Source organism: Ostrinia nubilalis, chromosome 6, assembly GCF_963855985.1.
Source record: "Ostrinia nubilalis chromosome 6, ilOstNubi1.1, whole genome shotgun sequence".
Lineage (NCBI taxonomy): Eukaryota > Metazoa > Arthropoda > Insecta > Lepidoptera > Crambidae > Ostrinia > Ostrinia nubilalis.
The window spans coordinates 17495620-17518581 of NC_087093.1; the positions used below are offsets into that span (position 1 = coordinate 17495620).

The 22962-nt window shown below is 36.6% G+C and overlaps 1 protein-coding gene across 10 annotated transcripts in view; it reads right to left on the reverse strand.

Annotated features, from left to right (window-relative positions):
* The window catches only part of LOC135072739 (embryonic polarity protein dorsal), a 68499-nt gene that overhangs the window by 24825 nt on the left and 20712 nt on the right, over positions 1–22962 (reverse strand). For all 10 annotated transcript variants that reach the window (XR_010257487.1, XM_063966777.1, XM_063966774.1 and 7 more), the window contains one exon: positions 7465–7591. Coding sequence is in view for 9 of the 10 variants with exons in the window: in XM_063966777.1 (XP_063822847.1) it covers positions 7465–7591 (127 nt within the window). In the remaining variant the exon portion in view is untranslated. The remainder of the gene's footprint in view (positions 1–7464; positions 7592–22962) is intronic.

Sequence of the window (22962 nt, forward strand, 5' to 3'; positions counted from 1 at the left end):
TACCAAAACACGTTCTATAAAACTATACGTATCGGCCATATCAGGTTAGTAGTGGGTATCCACTCCCAATGCGTAAAAAGCCATTAATTTTACTATGCAGTCGATAGGGATTCCCATATAATGCGATTCGTAATTATTTTAATTACAGAATAATGGTTAATAATTTTTTATTCAATAAATTTATGTGCGGATGGCTGTTTGTTACTCTTTCACGATAAAAGTACTGAACAAATCCGAAATTTGATCGTTTCAGGACTATTGTTTTATACATCCAAATCAGGCTATAAAATAGTTAATACCATATTATTAATCCTAAAAAGCAAAAGGTACTTTAATCATCAATCAGAAGATAATCATAAAAAAGTTTTAATAATAAAATGTGAAACAAAATAATGTATAATTTAATAAATCAATTTATGTTCGTCTTATCACTGACACACCTTTTGAATTTATTAATAACGAATGCCTAAAATCCCGGGAAATAACCTTTGATGATTCTTGCATACGATTACCATAATGCCGAGAACATTATTGGCAAGTGACCCTAAACGGACAAAACATGTTTTGGCTTTTCACTGGGCATACCAGCGGCTTTACCTACTGTTTTGGCTATTCTTGTATAATGATAATTAATTAGTGTAATCAGAATAAGAGGATTTACAAGGACACACCCTTATACTTACCCTTTTACTAATAAAAATTACACGCCGTTGAACAGTGTTTTAAAGTGACGTTTAGTATGGAAACACTTTAAAACAGTGTTCAACAAACGTGTAATTTTTATTAGAAAGGGGGTAATGTATTACATTAAAAATGAGTGTTTTACATTCCGCAAAATATTAAACTCTTCTGAATCATCACGGTCTCACGGACAGATTGGCTGACCCATAATGTCAGAGTATTATCTTAATTATTGCAGCGCTACCGCTATCGACCGTCAACAGACACACTTGCGGTAGAATGACTTGACTGTTGTTGTTTAAGGTCATTTGATGTTTTAGTATAAATTCAGCGATCACATTTTCAGTTATGTGGATTCAAAATTATAGGTCTATCTTAACTCAGTCTGTGCCTGAGGAATGGGAGCGGCACGGGAGTTTTTGTAACGTCAAACGTGCTCTATCACGTCATATTATGTCAAAGTCACCCCTCCCGTGCCGCTTCCATACCTCAGGCATTGAGTTAATTGTTGTTGTGATATCTTTGATATCTTAAGAACAAGATAACTTCTCTATGCCTATATTTCTCAAGATGTTACATAGAAGTGCAGTAGCTCACTTGTAACACCTTTCACTTCGGCCATTGTTGGCTCAGATCATCAGCTTCCATAACTGTTAGTAAATAGTAAGCGATCAGGTCGTCATTGTTTACATGGAGACCGTAATATTTGCGTTTGGTTATTCCGAATCGGCCCGCGTCTCGGTGTCACGAGCGTAACCTTCGATGACGCGTGCGCTACGTAGTTCCCACATTGAAATAACGTTTTGGAAAATTGGCGGGTTTAAACTACAGCTGCAAAATGGTGGTCAAGTTGAAATTACTTTTTATTATGTCGGTATTATTTATTTCATGACGAATTTTAGTCTTTCAACTTTATGATTCTGGTTTATATAAACGAGAAGCGTAAGTTTAAAACTGTTGTTTTCGTGTCCAACTACTGGTCTTTCTATTTAAATAGAAATTTAACAGATGCCAGAGAAGTTGGTTAAGATTCAACGGTAAGCAGTTGCGTATCAGAGACACTTTCATTGCGGTCGACCGGTTTATTAAACACACGAATTTTCCTCATGGTTACGCAAGGGCAGAATACATGACCAATGCAATAAGGAAGTGCTGTTAGAACTGTTATTCGACTACTATTCGGTTAAGTTTTTGACTAATAAAACACATGTTAGACAAAATTGAGAATTATAAAATGGTTTAGTCACCACAGCACATCGATTACAACTATGACAGCATTGATGCCACAGTGTTTATCTTGAGCCGTCATCCGTGCATTTTTTAAGATTTAGTAGTTGCGTCACTTTCACTTAGAATTGAAAATTTAGTATGAGGTAGGAGAAACATAGTTCTTTTGAACCTTGTTCATTGGACTTCAAGGTTTCAATTTGGTTGCAGTTCATGTTGCACTATCAAGTTATCCACTCTTGGAATGACGCGTGTGTGAACTATAAAACAGTATATGAAATTATTCGAAGCAACCGTATTTAGAAAATTAGCGCATTGTTATTAGTTCTTTTGAATCCTACGAGTGAGTGTGAGATCTGTGCTAGTGATATTAACGTAGCTTTGTATGAATACTGATGTAGTTAATACTTATATGTTATGTTATGTTATCTGCTTATTGATAAACACTGTGTTACGCGTGGGAAGTATGGAATAAATATGTGACTTGCCATTTACGTTTCCAAGTATCTCCTACATAAGTGTAGATGCACATAAAGGCTAAGCATTAGACGCTTTTATAATTGTATTTATTCCTATAATAGAAATAGTTTGCTTGTCTTATTTCCTGGTAGAAATAAAATATTCATAAAAGTCTTAAGTCAATGAGCATTTCAGCTTCTATTTATTTATTTTATTTAGTTTTTTATTATAATTGCCTGACTATTAATAAGAGGTCAAAAACGTTACTTTGTAAGTTAAAGTAAAAGCGCACTTTTCATTGCAACTACGGCAATGTTTGCTAACTTGATGTAGAGCTATGAATAAAAACTATGATAGGTACACAACAATATTTGATAAATAATCAAATTAAACCAATAATCAAAACCAATTAGAATGAATCTGCGCGTGATTCCAATTAAATGCACGTCGTAGAAACTACTAACTTTGCTACTTTGTTTTAATTTCTGTCGGCAACAATCAACATTAACTCTTACCGGCTTCTAGGTCTAGACAGTGGTCTGCGCGTACAGTCAAGAACTAAAAAAAATATAAAATTCAACCTTATTGCATCGTCATAGGGTGCTCGAGTGTATTCATAAATGTACAGATCGCGATTTTCCTCGTATTAATGTGGGCGCGCATTCATAAAGCGGCGAAACACGTTCCCAACATGCAATATGATTGGAACAAAAAATACACTAGTTACTTTTTTGAGATACACATATTATGCCGTAAACGAAAACGTGCGGTTTCGATCTTGTGAATTGATACTAATAGTGAAACAAAACAGGAAATATTTGTTGCACTCGATTTTTGGGTAGATGCAGAGCTTGCACGACCAGTTGACTGCACATCAGAGTATCATTTTCTGTTGAAAAATAGCATTTATTACAACTACAGAAGATGCCATGGTGTTTCCCTTATTTAACCGTAGTCTGAATGGGTTATTGTCGATTTGCCACACAGTAGATTCGTCACACTTTTGTGAGTTCCATACATTGAAAGTAAAGTCGTCATAAACATGGCAATACTCCAAAATAATTTGCTACAACTAATACAAATATGACGAATATTCAAATTATATTTTTCGTGACGAATCATCTTTGTGGCAAATCGAGAATAACCCGTCTTAACAAACTTTGGCCATCGATGGGAAACATCGGTACAAGCGCCGGTCAAACCGCCCACGTGCCGATCATAAAAATAGCGGGACAGAACTGGCCAAGATTAGAACGAACGTAGCAACATCATGACGCTTTAGGGAAATTGTTATAGCTTTTTAAACTATCTTCAATTATTTATTCACAAATATATTGTTTCACGTATTGAGAATTGAGGACCTCCTCCTTATGTTGTTAGTTATTTAACCGACCATTCATTTTGTAAGTAGTACCACAGAATAATACACGTCCCAGTGTTATTTTAACCCTACTAATGCTTCGGGATACTAAAGAAAGAATCGTTTGACAGGTTTTTGACGTAAACGCATTATTCCAACGAACTCTACCGCATCAAAATAAAACTACATTATCAGATGTCAAACAAAACCAGTAAGGCAAAACTTGTTTACAACGTCTTCCAAGCACGAATGTTATAATCAATTGCGTTGGCACCGTGAGAACAAAACAATGGCGAAAACTTGCAGCCAGGGGAGATCCCTCGGTTTATTCTTAGATTGAAATTACCATAAAAAGTGCGGTTTTTCTATAAGCACGCGCCATATTCATTGATTAATAAATGGACGCACACGACCAATTTTATTGTGGGACATGCAAAGGCTTCCAAAGGAAAATCCACATATTTAACATGTTGCCCTAACGAAAAATATAAGATCTTGAAACCCATGGGACCAAAAGGCAGATTTATTTCTGTAATTCTATTATTAAATAAAAAAGATTTCGGGTTTAGTCAGTGAAAGTTAAAGAGTAAATTATTAGAACCAGAATATGCCATGCTTATTCATTTATCCATATAAATAATATAAACCCACTTGTACAATTTCAAAACCGGTCCAAATACTGCGTCTTCCACAAAACCCCAGCGCCTTACTTTACGCGCCTTGAAAATACCAACTACTTCCTAAAATTTAATGACATTTCCAAATTAGCCTTGCAGTTGTATGGTTTATGGTGTGGTATTACCATCATCAATGGGCTATTTTATAGGGTCAATCAAATCGATAAAATAACGTGTTTTTATTTACGTTACTTTCTAACGGACGTCGGCACATCAAGCTAAATCTTATGCAGTTGTGAAAGATGCTATTTTTGACCAAAAATTTTCTACGACTGTTTTTACTTATTTCAGTGCATTATAATTTGTGTTTAATTATTATCAAGTTTTAACTTATTAAGATTTAACCCTTCTAGTACCTATCAGTAAAATGACACACAATTGATGAGTGACTGCGCGACTAGTCTATGGACGGATCTAAAACATTGTTCAAAACTTGATTCATATTCAAGAATAGATTCACATTTGTAATTGAATTTCAATACTTAGACTGGACCAATCATCTTTTCTTGCTATTGATTCATCTTTAGTGTTTGGCTTAATTAGTATGGAACTAAATAAGACATAGGAAACAACAATTTTGACCATTACGTCAAGATAAATCATGTTAGTTTTTATACTATTTGCCAATTTATTTAATAAATAGGCGTGTCGAGTTACCCAGTTACAGTAATACGGTTTCCTTGTCACAATTCCCTTTCGCAAATGTGGTGTTTTTCCTTATAGTAAAACTGGAGACCGTTCAATGAATGATGGGAGCAAGTTCACAGGACAAAACATATTACTCACAAATTCACGCATTACGCATTTGCTTTACAGTACAATGTATTCATATTTGTTGGAGTTTCCTTTAGTGGTTAAGACAAAAGTCGGTGCTTGCTTCGGATCCGTCCCAGAATCTCTTTTCTGTTTTTGTCATAAAGTTATAAGTCATTTATCTTCTGAAAATAGGCTTTTAAAAAGCGCTTTTACATGTTCTTTCACGTTAAAGTAACGTAAGGTCCCGTTAGTAACGTTAAAGTACCAGTTTAACTGTACCCCTACCTCGGGACAATAAATGGGCCAGTGCTACCTCTCCTACGTCTTCTTCTAGAACCAATTTCCAAGCCAAAAATCATCGATTGAGGTTTAGTCGTTTCACAATTTGTGTCAAATGTGACTCACGTCTATTGTTATATCTATTGTCTACTTTGTGTCAGTTAAATTAAATTATTAAGGTGTATTCACATTTCTGGTGTACATCACTTTTGTGGCCGCATGTTGTGATGTTTTCGTAAGCTAAGCCCCACGGTAGGCATTATGTGCTGTGTGAATATTTTTAGGTGAGAAAACGTAACAAACTAATAGATATAACCGATTCATTTTACGTATTTTTATTTTAAATGGTAGAGTCAGTGGGCGTGCCGATTAAGCTAAAAATATTTATTATCTTTTGACAGGAATGATTAAAAAATACAATGGCAATCGTTATCGTAGATAATAAGATATTGCATCATTTAGTTACGTTAATTAAAATATATTTATCAGTTATATCATATAATTACGCATATATAAGACCATGTAATTAATGTAAAGGCACTATTTAAAATTTAAGTCCACTTTTGCATGCAGTGGCAACCTTAATAAGGCAGCACTTACTCGGAGTTGCACCATCTTATTTTAACCGTAACTATAATTATAACCGGTGTTTTTGTATGGAGTATGTCTTGTTGGTTGTCCTATTAAATAAATAAATAAATAACCGCGTTAACAAGAGTTTGCCTGGACATAATAACAAGCTAGGTGAACAAATTCAGGATATTTTAACAATTAATTTTGTATAGTCGAGAAAAAACGTATTTTAAAGATGTCATAATATGCCTCAGAAAATATAATTATCGACTGTCAAAAAAACTATAAATAAATATCAATAAAATAAGATGAGAATTTCAATTATCATACGAGGTTTACAAATGATCACTTACTAATCCAGATTATTATTGTATTATACTTATCTGAACTTCAGAATCTTTAATTAATTAACTTCTGATGAGTAACTGATAAGATATTTGATGTTACTATGTATGAAAGCAAGCGGAGACTTAAGATATTTTTAAGCCCTATATTAGTAGGCTGTACTTATCTCATGTACATTCATATTTTTTCCTTATAAAATCTAGAACAATAAATTGTATCACGCTAAAGTCTCTGACACAACCGGCTTGAATCTTTGCAGATATTATGATTTAAATTTATAAAAGAGAGAATCTATCGTAAGAAAATTACCTAAATAATAAACATAAATTCTTGCCCCAATTTGGAAAGAATTAAAACTAAAGTTTGCTGTTGGCTGCAGCTGCTGCATGTTTTTATTTTTGTTTTGTATAAGTTCTGTCGTCTAACCAAACTTAAAACATGATATAGGCAATTTATTAAAACGTTTTTGTAGTTGATTATCCCGATCAAGTTAACTGCGCACCTCGCTACAATACGACTCTCCCTTGCACTCACCCGCACAATGTGCGACGTACATCTCCCCACGTTCGTACCTGAGCGTCGATGTTGAAGAAAGAAGGTGGACCGACTACATCATAAAGGTAGCAGGAAGGCGCTGGACGCAGGCTACCAATCGCTACATGGAAATCATTGGGGAAGGCCTATGTTCAGCAGTGGACGTTCTATGGCTGAAATGATAATGATGATACCATATAGAAAACTAGCGGCCGGCCGAGACTTCGTACGCGTGGACCTCGTTTTACCCCCGTTACATATCATGTTGATAGATGGCGTTTCACGGTTTCCCCCGCATGAATATTTACGAACGTCAACAGTAGTTTGTCCAGCGCTGTAGATTTTAACCAATGACGATAGATGGCGCTTTTTAGACACGTCTTATTTATTTATTGAAATTTATTTTTCACAAATCGTCATAAATTATAGCCTATATATTAATCTGGGTTATAAACAATAATACTGTAAAGTTTCAACGAAATCCGTTCAGTAGTTTTTGCGTGAAAGAATAACAAACATCCAGACATCCAAACTTACGCCTTTATATTATAGTAGGATAAAGTATATTCTCACCTGAGCGACTTGGGCGCGGGTTGCTCGATGATGTACGCGTAGGGCGCCGGGGCCTGCGCCATGATGCCGTGCGCGTCGCCCGCTGCGCCCGCGCCGAACGACGGGTCCGCCTGCGAGATCACCTCAACTGCCACACAAACACGTCAAGTTAAACTCAAAAATTATTCGTATGGATTATTAAATAGTGCTTGCAAATCGTCAAATATTTCTAGAAAAAAAAAGGCAAGTCTGTTCATCTCCGCGAGTTTACATCGAAAACAAAACAAGCACGATGGCACCCTACAGGATTACTATTCGACAAGGCCTCACATACGAGCGAGCTCGAGCATTGACTCACGCATGCGTATTCTTGTGTATGATGGAAAAAATAAAGAAAATGGTGTACTAAATACTTATTATTCTGTAGTTTTAGTCTTATAAAGCCTTTACAATTTTACATGTCTCATTTCATTTTTGTTCATTGTTGAAAACCTTGGAGGAGGCCTTTGTCCAGCAGTGGACGTCATTTGGCCGAAACGAACGAACGAACGAACATGTCTCATACTCTTTTTGCCATACCAGCGCTTCGAGACAAACATTTGGCAAGTGCTGAGAAGAAGCGCCGCAACAAACACAGTGACCACATTATTGATACAGGAGCAGTTCTCTGAATTTACCACGCATTTTTGTATGGTGTATCTTACAAAAAAATATACAAAATTGCGTATTATAATAAACAGCCCATAATGTTGTCCCGAAGTGGTGTTAGGGCAAGCTATATTTGGGACGTGTTTAAGGCCGGGTAGCAGAGAAAATGGCGAAAATGAGGTTTTCATTTTTCATTTTTGAGGTACTAAACAGTAAAATTAAAGGCTAAGATTTTTATTGGGCATAGTTGAGGATATTTTCTAGGGCTATTAACGGATGGAAACACGATTTGATGAAGTTGACTCGATAGAATATATTCCCAAAGTTACCTCTATTCGTTTTCTATTTATGGTTTTATTTTTAAAATAAGCGATTTGAGATTCTAAATCTTTTACTAAACTAAAGTTCAGAAATAACTTGAGGGCTTTTAACGGATGAAATTTTTATATTGCGTCTTATTTAGTTACTATGTTAAAAAATGTGGAAAAAATCGTCCATAACGGCTTGGACAATCTCAATCAGTCGCGCGGTGGCGCTTACGGAGGACGGACGCGTGTCAGTTTTTTGGCCGTGACAGTTCGCGATTTGTCAATATTTTTGACAATGATGACTTTGATGAGTCACAGTATAATAATATCAGTGTTACTGGAGAAAGCTTAAATTTTTGATAATTAAGAATTACACTGGTCAACACATGTTTTTTTCCTTTAATTTTTTTTCTGTTATTGGGTATTTCTATTGCCCTGATTATGAAAAAAATACTGGGAGATCGCCAACAGCTTTACATTTTAAAATATAGAGTTTTATTATTTTGACAAAAAAATACGAAAAATTACACATTGTGCTAATAAAATTTCTATTAAACACTAGCAAATGATCTTTTATATGATTTCCTTGAATAGGCAAGTTTGAGTAGATCTCGTTGCAAACTCCAGCAATGGTCTGCCATTCTTATATGAGCACCACGCCCCTGATAACCTTCTTCCATTGTCAGAAAATTCCAATGAAAACTTTTATCCTGCTCCTCACTAAAATCACCCACATTTTATGGAAATCGATGTTAATGCGAGTACATGAAGTGTATTTTTATGCCCACGTTGCACCCTAGCTCTTGCAGGTTGGATAGCATGCTCTCAACAATCTCTTTTTGCTTAGGAAATTACTTATAACCAAAAAAAATCATTTTAAGCTTAGGACTGGACTTTACTCATTGATTTCTTAAAATTACGATCATTCACCAGTTGCCTAATGTGAGTCCCATCAAAAATTACCAGCTTTTAAGTTATCTGTGCTTAATTCTGAAAAATTGCGTGAAAGACAATTAAAACATTCGTCACTTTTGTTAAGCGCCTTCACAAACTATTTCAAGATGCCGACCTTAATATAAAGTGGTGGAAGTACGGTGATACGGTCTTGGCTAACTAAAGGCACGTTTATAAAATTGTTTGTATCAACTTTAGCTGAAGAGCTAAAAGTTGTGTGTGCGGGAAGCCGCACTGGTCAAACTTTTTGTAACCAATGCTATTGTTTGTTACGACTATTCCAGAGACACATGGAACGGGAATTTTGTGTAGCCCCCTTGTTGGCCTAAAAGATGTTACCTATTCTCAGAACACAAATGACCCATTTGTGGTCTTGATTACTTAATTTCAAATATTTATATAAAACTATCGCTGTTACGCAGTTTTCATCAAGTCCGATAGAGGTTTTCGATGTTTTTCAAATATCATATTTACCACAAACATAGCAGAAGCCATCTGGATAAGCACACGACATCTTCATAACGAAGCAATATCGAAAACATCAACAAAATATATTTTTTTGTCCAATTAAATCAAAAATTTAAGTAAAAATATTAAATGATGGTAGATAGCTATAACTTAAAAACAAAAGCTGTTAGAGAAAAACTGTTTCCATATTTAAAAAATATGCGTCAATTTGAGATAGAAACAGAAAAAAAATCACAGGGAACAAACAATTTTATTTTTTTTGTTGACCAGTGTTATCAATTTTGTCTACCTATTGAAATTTAAATCGTTCGCATCCTTTTAAACGAAGACTCTACTCATGATACATAGTACATTCCTCAAATATGAGACAAAACCAATGAGTTAAAATTACATTTTAATAGTACCTACATACAATCGTCTTACACTCTTTAGAAGAGCACACTGACACAAATAAATAATAAAAAATACTGTCTAAGGTCTGTAGCTAAAGGTCTAAGCTGTAAGATAGAAGAATCTTCTAGCCAAAAAGATGGCAGATGCAGCAGATGTTAACGGATTTAAAACTGGAGTTCATATGACTCCTTGTAGACTTGAGTCTCTAGAGCGTCCCTTCCTCCACCATGCGTAAGAATGTTTCAAAAATACTGTCTAAGGTCTGTAGTTAAAGGTCTAAGCTGCAAGATGGAAGAATCTTCTACCCAAAAAGATGGCAGATGCAGCAGATGTCAACGGATTTAAAACTGGAGTTGATGTGACTCCTTGTAGACTTGAGTGTCTAGAGCGTCCCTTCCTCCACCATGCGTAAGAATTTTCACAAAATTACTGTCTAAGGTCTGTAGCTAAAGGTCTAAGCTGCAAGATGGAAGAATCTTCTACCCAAAAAGATGGCAGATGCAGCAGATGTCAACGGATTTAAAACTGGAGTTCATGTGTATCCTTGTAGTTTTGAGTCTCTAGAGCAGTGGTTCTTAACCTTTAAGTCATGAGGGACCATTCTACGAAATTTCTGTCTTGTCAGGGACCACCTCATAATCGGTCAAAACCAGTTTGACTGCAAAAATCAGTTAAGAATGGTTTTGACCAAGGTGTGCAAGTGCACATCGTGGACCACTTGGAATGCCTCCAGGGACCACCAGTGGTCCGCGGACCACCGGTTAAGAACCACTGCTCTAGAGCGTCCCTTCCTCCACCATGCGTAAGAATGTTTCAAAAATACTGTCTAAGGTCTGTAGCTAAAGGTCTAAGCTGCAAGATAAAAGAATCTTCTAGCCAATAACTTTAAAACTATAATTTGAACGAATTTTGCTATTAGTGGACAAATTTCTGCTCACGATGGACTAATTATCTGCTATACTCTCGACTCTCTAAAGCACAACATTTATAAAAAAAAATCTGCGGTAATGCACTCCAGGTAACAGTGTGTGATGCTCATTGCTCATAGTGATTTTCGATACAGAGCCCCGTACATACGTTATACATAAATTATGGAAAGAAAACACCCAGACCAATACAAATAAATATGTATGCAATTTTAGTATGATATTTTTATTTATTAATAAACAAAAAGACTGAACAAAATTGATGCGTGTACTGATTAATGTAATTAACCACATGCAAAGCTTTGTGAATTGCAACAACTATAATTTATTATCCAAGCTCTAAATAATCGCTACTACGAGTAACTGATCATAAAATGTTTTTCCAATCGCTCAAGCTCCCGAGGATCTACCGATAGGTCGGGTGACGTAATCTTGAAATTCTTTTAGCCGGCGTGGAACTTCCGGAAGGTCGGGTGACGCCACGCCTCTTTGAACCGTGTTTACTTTGGCAGTTATATTCTATATTTATTTTATTCGATTCTAAAATATATTCCCAAAAATTTTGAAAGTTGTTTTAATTTGTATCACTTGGATATGATTTGTATTAGAAAGTGCTGTGAGTGTGACGCTTAAAGGGAAGGAAGTCAACCTAACCTAACCAACTGCGTATTTCTAATCTGCGTATTTCTATACTGTGTAGCCGCGAGAGCTCTTTGGCGCGCTGTCTTCGGCGAAGTATTGCGCGCGCAGATTTTGACAGCGCGAAATACCTACTTTAGCAGAAATACCAAGCCTTAAGTGCCCTAGAAAGGGCCTACGTACTGAATAAACTATTTGAATTTGAAACAAAGTAGTGACGTGCTGAGGTTACAATCAATACAAAACCTGGCTAAGATATCAGCTTAGCTAGCATAGCTGACGCAAATTTCCTTAATGTAACACTATGGATACTGCGTCACCTATGCGAGCTCACCTAAGCTATAGTAGCTTAGCTCTTGATCTGAAACCCGGTCAATAATGAATTTGAATTATAATACCAGGGAAGACGAAAATAGGTACGGAATAAGATACGAAGTCTTCCACCAGAACTTTGTCTTTGTACTGGCAAAGAGGAATAGGCAAGAGCTGGGTGGAAAAACGGAATCAGGCCACCGGGAACTGGCTCAACTCGACCTCCTTTGCGACTGTTTTAACTCTCTCATTTCGCACTGGTCACCTTTATTCGATGAATGTACATGTTTAAAATGTCGCATTGGATTGGAGAGTATAAAGATTTGTAGTCAATAAATGTGTCGTTGCACATCTGCAGAAGGATGCAATGGATGGAGCAGCAAAACCCCGATGGTTTGGTCTTGGAAGGTTGTGGGATAAAAATATGTCTTTGTGTAGGCTGTAATAATAATCCTTATGAACCGCAATAGATTAATCGCCAATCCTTAACAGAAATTTACATGTTACCTATTTATTCAATCAAGGAACCAAAATGTATATCAAGAGCTTCCTCGTTGAAGACAAAAAAAAAATTGTAAGATCCTCTAACAACTTACATCAAGTAACTTGATGTGCCAGCGCCGTATCAAGGTCGAGAGAATTAAATCTTCTCTGAAATGTTATTCCCTTTATGTTGTTCTGAGCTTTATTTATTCGATGCTGAACGAATCACGCGAAATCCTTGTAGTTAAATCTTGATACCGTTTTACGTGCCAAATCAAACTACCCAGGTACTTCAAAATTAGGCAAGTAATTTCAATTCTTACCGTTTTTCAAATACGTATTCAATATGATGTAATTTTGTTGGATCTATCTCAGCTTAGACAAAAGTTATAAACTAAATTGGCAGTTACGGTATAAAAAAACAATAATAAAGATATTTTATCAAATCGATAAAAGAATACACAATGCATTAGCCGTGAAAGACTATGACGCAAGTTCTCCTAATAAGCATTACTGTAACTATGACAGATATAATATACACAAAGAAAAGCAGTATATTTTGATCTGTGACACTGGGAAGTCTGGGAACCACCTTGGCCCAATTCCAAAGGAGCGTGCCAAGTCTATCGATTGCCTTCGGTGAAAGAAATGTTCATGATCACACAGACATTGTATTTTATATGGGGCTGCTGGTTTAACTAACCCTACTCTGGTTAATTATTGTGAAGGTCGCGGGAGGTTCTTGGAGGCGGGCGGCGCAGGGCCGATCATTGTGGAAATCCTTGGGGAGGCCTTAGTCCAGCAGTGGACGTCATTTGGCTGAAACGAACGAACGAACTCTGGTTAATATTTATTGAATTGTTTTCACTCGACCAAGACCTGCTATTACCATGGGACGCGCGCGACCCATAGAAATGGACTGTACCCCAACTTTAATCAGTTAACAATACAGTGTGAGTCACGTTAAAGTGTACATATGAAAATAGATGAAACTAGACCTATTTTTATCGACAAAAAAGAGGTCAAAAAATTTTTGAGATTTTTTTTTATTTTTTTATAGAATTTTTTTTCTTCCAATTACTTATTGTAAAGAAAACGTAATAACTTTTAAACTAAGCGGTATATCCTAATGAAATAAAAACAGTAATAATGCTAAATAACAGGCGATACTAAAAAAATACATAAAATACACAAAAAAGGCCAACAAATAACAAAAAATGTAACTTTTTGAAAAAAATCTGCTTTAAAATTCGTGTTTTTTTGGTTATTTGATAAATTTCTCCAAAAAATGCCCCTATAACCGGTGGTTTTTATTACTTTGTATTATTCTCTATCGTATTACCTTCGTAAAACCAAAAATCGCATGTCTCTATCCCTATCACAACGTTTGCTATGATCGTTTGAACTAAGCCTCTCCGGGCGCGCCATTCAAAGCTTCGTTATCAACGAAACTGAAAATGGCTCTCGATTTGTAATTTTGATAAAGACAAGTTAGATTTCAAATAAAAACAAAAGATTTCGAAGAAAAATAAGCATTTTAGTTAAAATTAAAATTGTCTCTACCTGTAGCGGAGAATAATGTTGTGGCAGGCCTTTGTTCAAACGTTCATAGCAAACGTTGTGATAGGGATAGAGACATGCGATTTTTGGTTTTACAAAGATAATACGATAGAGAATAATAAAAAGTAATAAAAACCACCTGTTATAGAGGCATTTTTTGGAGAAATTTATCAAATAACCAAAAAACGCGAATTTTAAAGCAGATTTTTTTTGAAAAGTATCATTTTTTATTATTTGTTGGAATTTTTTGTGTATTTTATGTATTTTTTTAGTATCGCCTGTTATTTAGCATTATTACTGTTTTTATTTTATCAGGATATACCGCTTAGTTTAAAAGTTATTACGTTTTCTTTACAATAAGTAATTGGAAGAAAAAAAATTCTATAAAAAATTAAAAAAAAATCGCAAAAATTTTTTGACCTCTTTTTTGTCGATAAAAATAGGTCTAGTTTCATCTATTTTCATATGTACACTTTAACGTGACTCACACTGTATAAATGGAACAAAAATCTCCACTATACTTTCGAGTTCACGGGCACCTTAAAAACACATTACCAACGCAAAAATTCCAATAACATTTTTTTCTTTATATTTTTGGGTTCCATTGGTTCTAATTCTAAATAGGTTAAAATAAATGTATAGTAAGGAAAGGGAACAAGTGTTTACAAGATCAACAGGTGGAGTCAATATCACGCACTCCCTGCCTGCCATATAAATATTACGTAAGGTTTGTTTACGTTTATGATGCGAGTTACGGAGTTGAGCCGTCGGGTAGGATTTTTAAAAACTATACTTTTAATTATAGATATATTTATTACATAGATATTACAAGGGTGATTATCTTAAAGTGATCACGATGATCAGTTCTTAACTAAACGTCCTGATGCTTCCGCGATTGAAGCTCAAAAGGCGCCGCGAAACTGTCCGAAAGATTCACTTCATCGAAAACTGTCCACTATGCACTTTTTAACACTATTGCACAATCGAGCCACCTGCACTTGGGCAACACGTGATGTTCGCGTGACGTATGCTGTGACGTAGACGAGGCTTGCACTCGTAACACCTCCCCTCCTAGACGAGCAACTATTTGCGAAGGTTGAGAGCAAATGTTGCGGCTTTTCTATCTTCAATTGATGGTGTAGTAACTGCTGATGCCATTTCAATATCTTGGGATTGTGAAGATATAATTTGGTTCAGATTGATTCGCCGCCGTAGGTAGTAAGCCACACTAATGAGTGCAAGTGCACTTAACAGTACGATGACGTAGGTAGGTATCGTTGTGTGGTATAAGCTGGATAAGTCCACATTGTTAATTGCCACGGGTGGATCCATAAGTACTTGATGTTGAATATTGTGCAACTTATTCAAGTCGATTGTTGTGAAATTATAATGTGGCAGCTGTGTCTTCGAATTAGCTGACGTCAGGATCGATTGTGGGAATGTGATGATTTCAACAGGCTGTCCACGAAATTTGTCGTCGGTATTGATGATTGTGAATTCAGGTGTTCGAATGCTGCAATTTCGTGGAATTGTTGCTAGGTAACTACCTCGTAACAAATGGTATTTTTCTTGCGCGCAGGATATTTGCACTTTGATTTCATTGGGCAGTGAAAGGATATAATGCTGACTGTCGAGTTCCAGAAGTGCTTCCTTTTGAAGTGATACAGATGTAGGATGGCAGTTTCCAATGTCTTGATGGTAGATGAGGTTAACGATGCAATCACTATGCGTTCGGGTTTGATGACTAAGCTGCTGCTTGCAGATGTACCAGGTGTCTATCTTCGGGCATTCAGCCTCCATGTACGCAAATTCCTGGGAATTGGATGCCATATATGGGAATGGTGGAAGGATAATTTCGGAGTTTTTATTTGGAACAGGACAGAGTCTATACAGATCATATGATTCAAGGGACATTATGGGAAATTTAAGGACAATTACAATTTTTCTATCAATAAAATATGAGCCTATTGAAATTAAATCGTAGTAATACCTGATATCTAAGTCTAATAATGTGCCAGGATTATAGATTATTTTAAGCTGGCTTAACATATTTCTTAAGTCACTTATAGGTAGAATAGAATGGTGCATTACGTTTGTGCGACTAAAAGCTACAATATTACTTAATTTACTTATTTCGGTTGAAAGTTCCTGAACATTTTCAGTAACTATACTGAAAAGTTGTGAAATTTGAGCATATTGGTACATCTGTTCTTTATCATTAATAGATGCATTACTCAAAGATATTATTGCTTTTTCTAATTTCCTTTGATTAAAAGTAATATTATTTAAAATTTGAGTTTGTTGGAGAGTCATTTCTTTATATAAGCTTATATGCTTATTGAAGCTAGCAGAAAGCTCTTGATCATTTTCCTGTAATATTTTAAGAGCATTTTCGAATTTCAGAGCGTCCTCATTGTCAAGATTACCTGATATACTTTTAACAAACGTTCCCAAAGGATTGAAAATACCTCTTTTAATTCTTTTTGGTTCGAAAGTTTCTAACTCTAGTGAAGTTTTATTAAGTTTATTGAATAAGTGCAATATTTGATATTTATATAAAATTAATTTTTGGTTAGGTAGTCTATTAGCTAAGTCAGTAAGTTGAGTTTGCAGTAAGTCAATTTGTCGTTGAATTTTGTCTAGGTCAATTTCGTGGAGGAATGTATGGTCATGGGATACGATTCTAGTCGAACCAAGTTTAAAAGGCAGAATTCCAGGTCCGTCAGACAGGTCATCAAGTCGGATCGCGTTTACAGTCAGTGGACCTGCTTGTGCTTGGTCCAGGTCCGCCATTAGTAGCAGGGTCCTGTAACAATTGACTGTCTTTATTTTTCTTATCTCTCTTGAGTCTAGTTTTAGCTACTGGTCCCCGTTTCTTGGAAGTATAAATGTGTATGGGAAGGTTAGAAATCACTTTATCCTGTGTATAGCGGGGTGCAGTTTTTTGCCTAATAGCAGCTGGATTTTTTATGTAGACTGTTTGATCCTGACTATATTGAATTTCAGGTTCACGGTCTATGTTGCGTCGCTCCATAATGCCTGTACGCTCAGCGTAAGATGAGTCATGTATAATATTATAAACTGTGTCCATTTTACTACGATGCTCTTGTAAGTACTGCTGTAAAAGTCGTTCCGATAAGTCTAAGTCAGTCGGGTTTCTGGGGTCAAAATGACCAGTAATAAGGTCAAATGGGCGGCATTTAGTAAGGCTGTGAATAGAGCTGTTATACGCAATGATTGCGTATGGAATTAAATTTTGTGTGGGTTCGTTTTTGTGTTGTAATTTTAAAAGACGAATGTGTTCTAAAAGAGTACTATGGAAACGTTCTATCATGCCATTTTCATTGGGAGCATGAGCAGCTATTTTATGATGGTGTACCTGATGTAATTTTAAAAACTCGCTCACTACTTGATTTGTGAATTCTGTTCCCTGGTCTGTAACTAGACGCATTGGGAATCCATGATGAGTAGCAAAGGTCAAAAGAGCTTTGACTATATTGGGGGCAGTGCAATCTGGTAGTCGGTATACTTGGGCGTATTTTGAAAATGAGTCTATAATTGTTAGGTATTTATCCTGTTCTATGGTAAGTACATCCACATGAGCTACTTGGTATGGTTTACCTGGAGGAGGTACAATTTGGAACTGAGGTTGTAAAGGAACGCGGTCGTATTTAGCACGATTGCATATGTCACATTGGTTTATATATTTAGTTATGCTATCCTTTAATTTTGGCCAATAATAACGTTGGGAAAGCGCTAAATGTGTTTCATTTATACCTCTGTGGTTAGTTTTTCCTTCATGGTACTTTGCTATTATATCTTGCTGGTTCAGAAAATCACAAATATCTTGGATCTCTTTTTTTACTAGGATTAAGTTAACTGCACTATTTTTTAAAGTTTTTTGTAAAATAGGTACAATGTCATACATTTTATTAAGGGGCTCCACTAGAATAGCTGTACGCAATTTAGGATCAATGTGATTTTTTACTACAGATATAATGTCTTGTTCCAGGTTGCTTTCGGAGATTTGAACTACAGTTTTCTTGTATGTCTCAAAAGGAATGGTCATTTTTGGTTTCGCAGTACAAACGTTAGAGTTAACTTTTATAATTAATTGTCTTTTAAATTTATTTAAGGGGTCCTCTGATACTGGTATTTCAAGAACAGGATGCTCTACGCTGGTGTGGTCAGTGCCTTCTTCAAAATCTGGTAAAAACGGTAAGTCGTCATTATTTTCAGGTGGTGGGGTGAATATTGGTCTCAAGCTCGGTGCTGTGTCGGTTGAAGATTGACTGATGAGTGGTCTATCATCGGGGGCTGTAACTGTTGAGGATGACGAGTCATCTATTTGGACAATTGACGGAGATGATGAGGAGTCACTGATATTAACTACTACTGAATCTAACTCTTCGTTGTGAATTTCAACGCGAGATAGAGCGTCAGCATTAGTATTAGCCTTGCCTTTTTTATAAATGATAGTGAAGTTATATTCTGCCAATTTCAGTCGCCATCGAGTCAATCGAGAGTTTGGTTCCCTGAGATTGAGAAGCCACTGTAGAGGTTTGTGGTCCGTGACAATTTTGAATTTGCGTCCAAATAAGTAAGGTCTGAAATATTTCGTTGCCCAGACTATGGCAAGTAGTTCTTTCTCTATGGTAGAGTAGTTCAGTTCACTGTCATTTAAAGTTCTTGATGCGTACGCAACTGGTCTGTCAGAGCCTATCGTGCCTTGGGACAAAACGGCTCCTAGGGCGACGTTAGAGGCATCGGTGGTCAAAATAAATTCTTTGGAAAGGTCGGGGTACTGAAGAATTGGGTCATTTATAAGTAAGGTCTTACAGTGCTCGAAGCATTTTACGTAGTCAGGAGTGAGAACAATTTTTGAGCCTTTTTTCAGACATGCTGTCAGAGGTTTTGTCAAACGAGCAAAATCGGGAATGAAACGCCTGTAATATCCAATGAGTCCCAAAAATCCTTTTATTTGCTTAGTAGTTTTTGGAATGGGGTATTTTAAGATTGCTGAAATTTTATCCGGGTTGGGTTTAATACCTTGTGGTGTGATAATGTGTCCGAGATATGGAGTCTCATGTTTTAAAAATTCAGACTTGTCCATCTGAACTTTAAAATTTGAGTCTCGAAGCCTGTCAAAGATTTTACGGAGGTTTATCATGTGTTCCTGAAGGGAAGTTGAGAAAACTAGGATGTCATCTAGGTATACAACGCAAATGACGTTCTGTAAGCCTCTTAAAACATTATCCATGACACGTTGGAACGTGGATGGACTGTTTTTGAGTCCCATGGGCATTCTCAAAAACTCGAAGTGTCCCTGGCCGTCTGCAACACTAAAACCGGTCTTATGAATGTCGTCTGGATGCATCTCCACTTGGTAAAAGCCGCTAGCTAGGTCTAGCGTAGTAAAATATTGGCATTTACCTAGCTTGTCTAGGATGTCAGTCAAGTTGGGAATAGGATATTTATCGTCCACAGTCTTTTCGTTGAGTTTTCTAAAGTCAACTACTAGTCTCCATTTAATTTTGCCCGATGCGTCGGCTTTTTTAGGTACTATCCAAATAGGCGCACTCCAGGCTGAAGTGGAAGGCCTAATAATACCTTGCTCAAGCATTTTTTTAACTTGCTTTTTTTAACTCTTTTCTATGCACAAACGGATATCTGTAAGTTTTACTATGTACCGGAATTTCGTCTGTGGTTGTAATGCGGTGTTTAATTTTGTTCGTAAAAGTTAATGGCTCATCATCCAAATAAAATATATCGCAATATTCTTTACATAATGTAAGCAAATTGGCTCTCTCCTCAGCATTCATATGATCCGTCCGCAACCGCGACAAAACTTCTCGGAAGCGTTCGGCGTCATGTGTCATTCCGTCGATTGTATTAAGTGAGTCACTTTGTTCATTGAAAATGTGCACCTGCAAAGGTTCTGATAAGGTAAAAATGACGTCGTTTTGGGATGGATTAACAATTTCTATATAGGCTCGACTATCTTGGGCGGTCGATAGACAGTTTGTGATATCGCAACCGCTTATAGTTTGCGACTCTATGCATATATCACCTTCAGAAATGTTAGTTGGAACCTGTACAAACTGAGATGATTGCGCGGGAATCACGGTTTCAAATAGGTTAATGCTGCCTGATTTGTACATAAGGATTGGATTTTGTGCGTATTGGGTCTTTAACACGCGAGAGCTTAAGTCAATTTTAGATTGCCACTGTTCTAGGAGATCTAGACCAATCAGACCATCGAAATATTCGTGGAATCTATACACAAAAAGTTTTATAGGCCTTTGGTCGTTGAATTCGGGAAAACATGGAATAGTTACAGAATAATTATTTCTGGTTGTAGCATGAATGTTCGTGACGATAAAGGGGTCATATTTCAGGTCATACGATGAAAAAAAATTTTCCACCGCTTCTGGGCTAATAAACGATTGGTTAGCACCAGTGTCAATCAGAAGTTTCAAAGGGGGGTCATGGATTTGAATAAATGGTAGTTGCCTTTGATTTTGAAGGTGCAACTCTATGTTGGGGATATCTGATCTGGGGTCAAGCAAAAATTTTCTTGATCATTCTGGTCAGCTGTCTCGGTCATTTCCTCAGTCAAGTAATTATTTTCAGGTAGTGAAGGCTCTTGGCCGTAGTCAAAGTCGTTGTAGTACATAGTTTCAGGGTCATAAAATTCATTTAAGTTAATTTGAGGACGTGAATTTTGTTGAGTGGGCGGTAATATGCGAGCAACTGGGTGACTAACGCCACTCATAGGCTTTGGGAAATTTTGGAAATTATTATATGCCTGGTTTCCTCGTGGTGGGATTTTGAAACCTGTAGACATATTGGAACGTGGTAAAGCTCTCATAATTTGTTGAGTCCTTGAAGGTCCTTGCTGGTGTAAAAGGTTTTGAGGAGGCAAAGTAGGCCTAAAACTGTTATTAGGAAAACCATGGTTAGGTAAAAAATTTCCGGGAAAATTACCTTGTTGCATCAATGGGTTAAACGGTCTAAATGGACGCGTTGGCATTGCAAAATTCAACTGTCTTGGCGCCATGGGTGAATCATGCAAATTAAAAGGCGAGTAATTAAATGCATTATTCGTCACTGATTTCTTGGAATTAGCGAGCGGGCTTCCGACTTTATTTTGCAGATATAATACGTTTAATTCCTCCTGCGCGAATTCCAATGCCTATTGTAAAGAATCGGGACGCATGCAACGCACGCGGGAGCCCAATGGCTCGGCTAGGCCTCTAGTAAAGGTTTGGAGAGCTAATTTTTTGTAAAGGTCGCGCTTAGCCTCAACTGTGGTTTTTATTGGTTCGTGTAACTCTACATAAGTCATTATTACACTTAATAAATTTTGGACTCGTTCGTAAAATATCTGTGGGCTGTCGGAACCTTGCGTTAACATAGACATATCAGTGTATAGAGCGGACTCGTCTCTGTGATCCGAAAAGCTGTTAATAAGAGCATTTCTAATACCGTTCCAGTCCTGGGGAATGCCATTTGTATTTAACGTTTTAGCGGCCTGTCCGGTTATTTTATTTAAAATGCCATTAATTAAGGCGGAATTATTTAATTCGTTGCCCGGGGCTGGATCGATATATGTCAAAATTAGCTGGTCACAAATATTCAAAAATCTGATTAAAACATTTGAATTTCCATCAAACTCAGGTACTAGTCTTAGAGCTTTCCAAATTCTTTCTGTCTTATCATAGGCAACAGGCATTTGCTCGGTCGCCATTTCTTCTGCTATAGTCTCAAAATCACGATAAAATCTAAATTCTCTAGAATTGGGTCGGATACCTCGCCGTTGATTCGGCCCGATATCCCTATCACTCCTCGGATGGAAAATCTTGAAAACTAATTAAACTACTTATAAAAAAAAATACTAGAAAACACTTATTTTAAGAAATATTACGCCCTACGGGAGACAGGAAAGGGACCGCTGGCAACCAATAGGAATGCGTAACTTATAAAAAATAACTCACAGGAGCAGGATGCTTAGCTTGGCCATCGATTTTTGGATTAGCGCCGGTTTTCGAAGTCGATTCTTCTTCTCCGTCCGACGACTGCTTCACGTAGATTCGTAGGGATAGTCGACACGCCGACGAAACGACTATCAGGCGGTTCGAAGTGTGAAATCGCGCACTGACTCGACTATCCTACCGACTGCGCCAGTTACGGAGTTGAGCCGTCGGGTAGGATTTTTAAAAACTATACTTTTAATTATAGATATATTTATTACATAGATATTACAAGGGTGATTATCTTAAAGTGATCACGATGATCAGTTCTTAACTAAACGTCCTGATGCTTCCGCGATTGAAGCTCAAAAGGCGCCGCGAAACTGTCCGAAAGATTCACTTCATCGAAAACTGTCCACTATGCACTTTTTAACACTATTGCACAATCGAGCCACCTGCACTTGGGCAACACGTGATGTTCGCGTGACGTATGCTGTGACGTAGACGAGGCTTGCACTCGTAACATGCGTCATAATTTTGGAAGTTAGAAGATCTAAGGTTTAAGCCGTTTGCACTTCAATGGATATTTCTATTGGATTGCGATTGATGTCGTTTTATAAGTAATTTAATCAAAATAATAGTAATTTTACTATCATTAGTATTCATACGAATGAATATGAATATTTTAATTCATATGCTAAGGTGAGAGGATTAACGCACATGTATTTTTATCAGTATACAAAGGTAATCTGCTGTCGCTAACGCAGAAAAGAAGCAGGGAAGTCGAACCTTAACTTCGAACTCTTCCTATATTCTTCTGGTTAATTTAGTTGCGGGTCCAATGACAGTTTAACT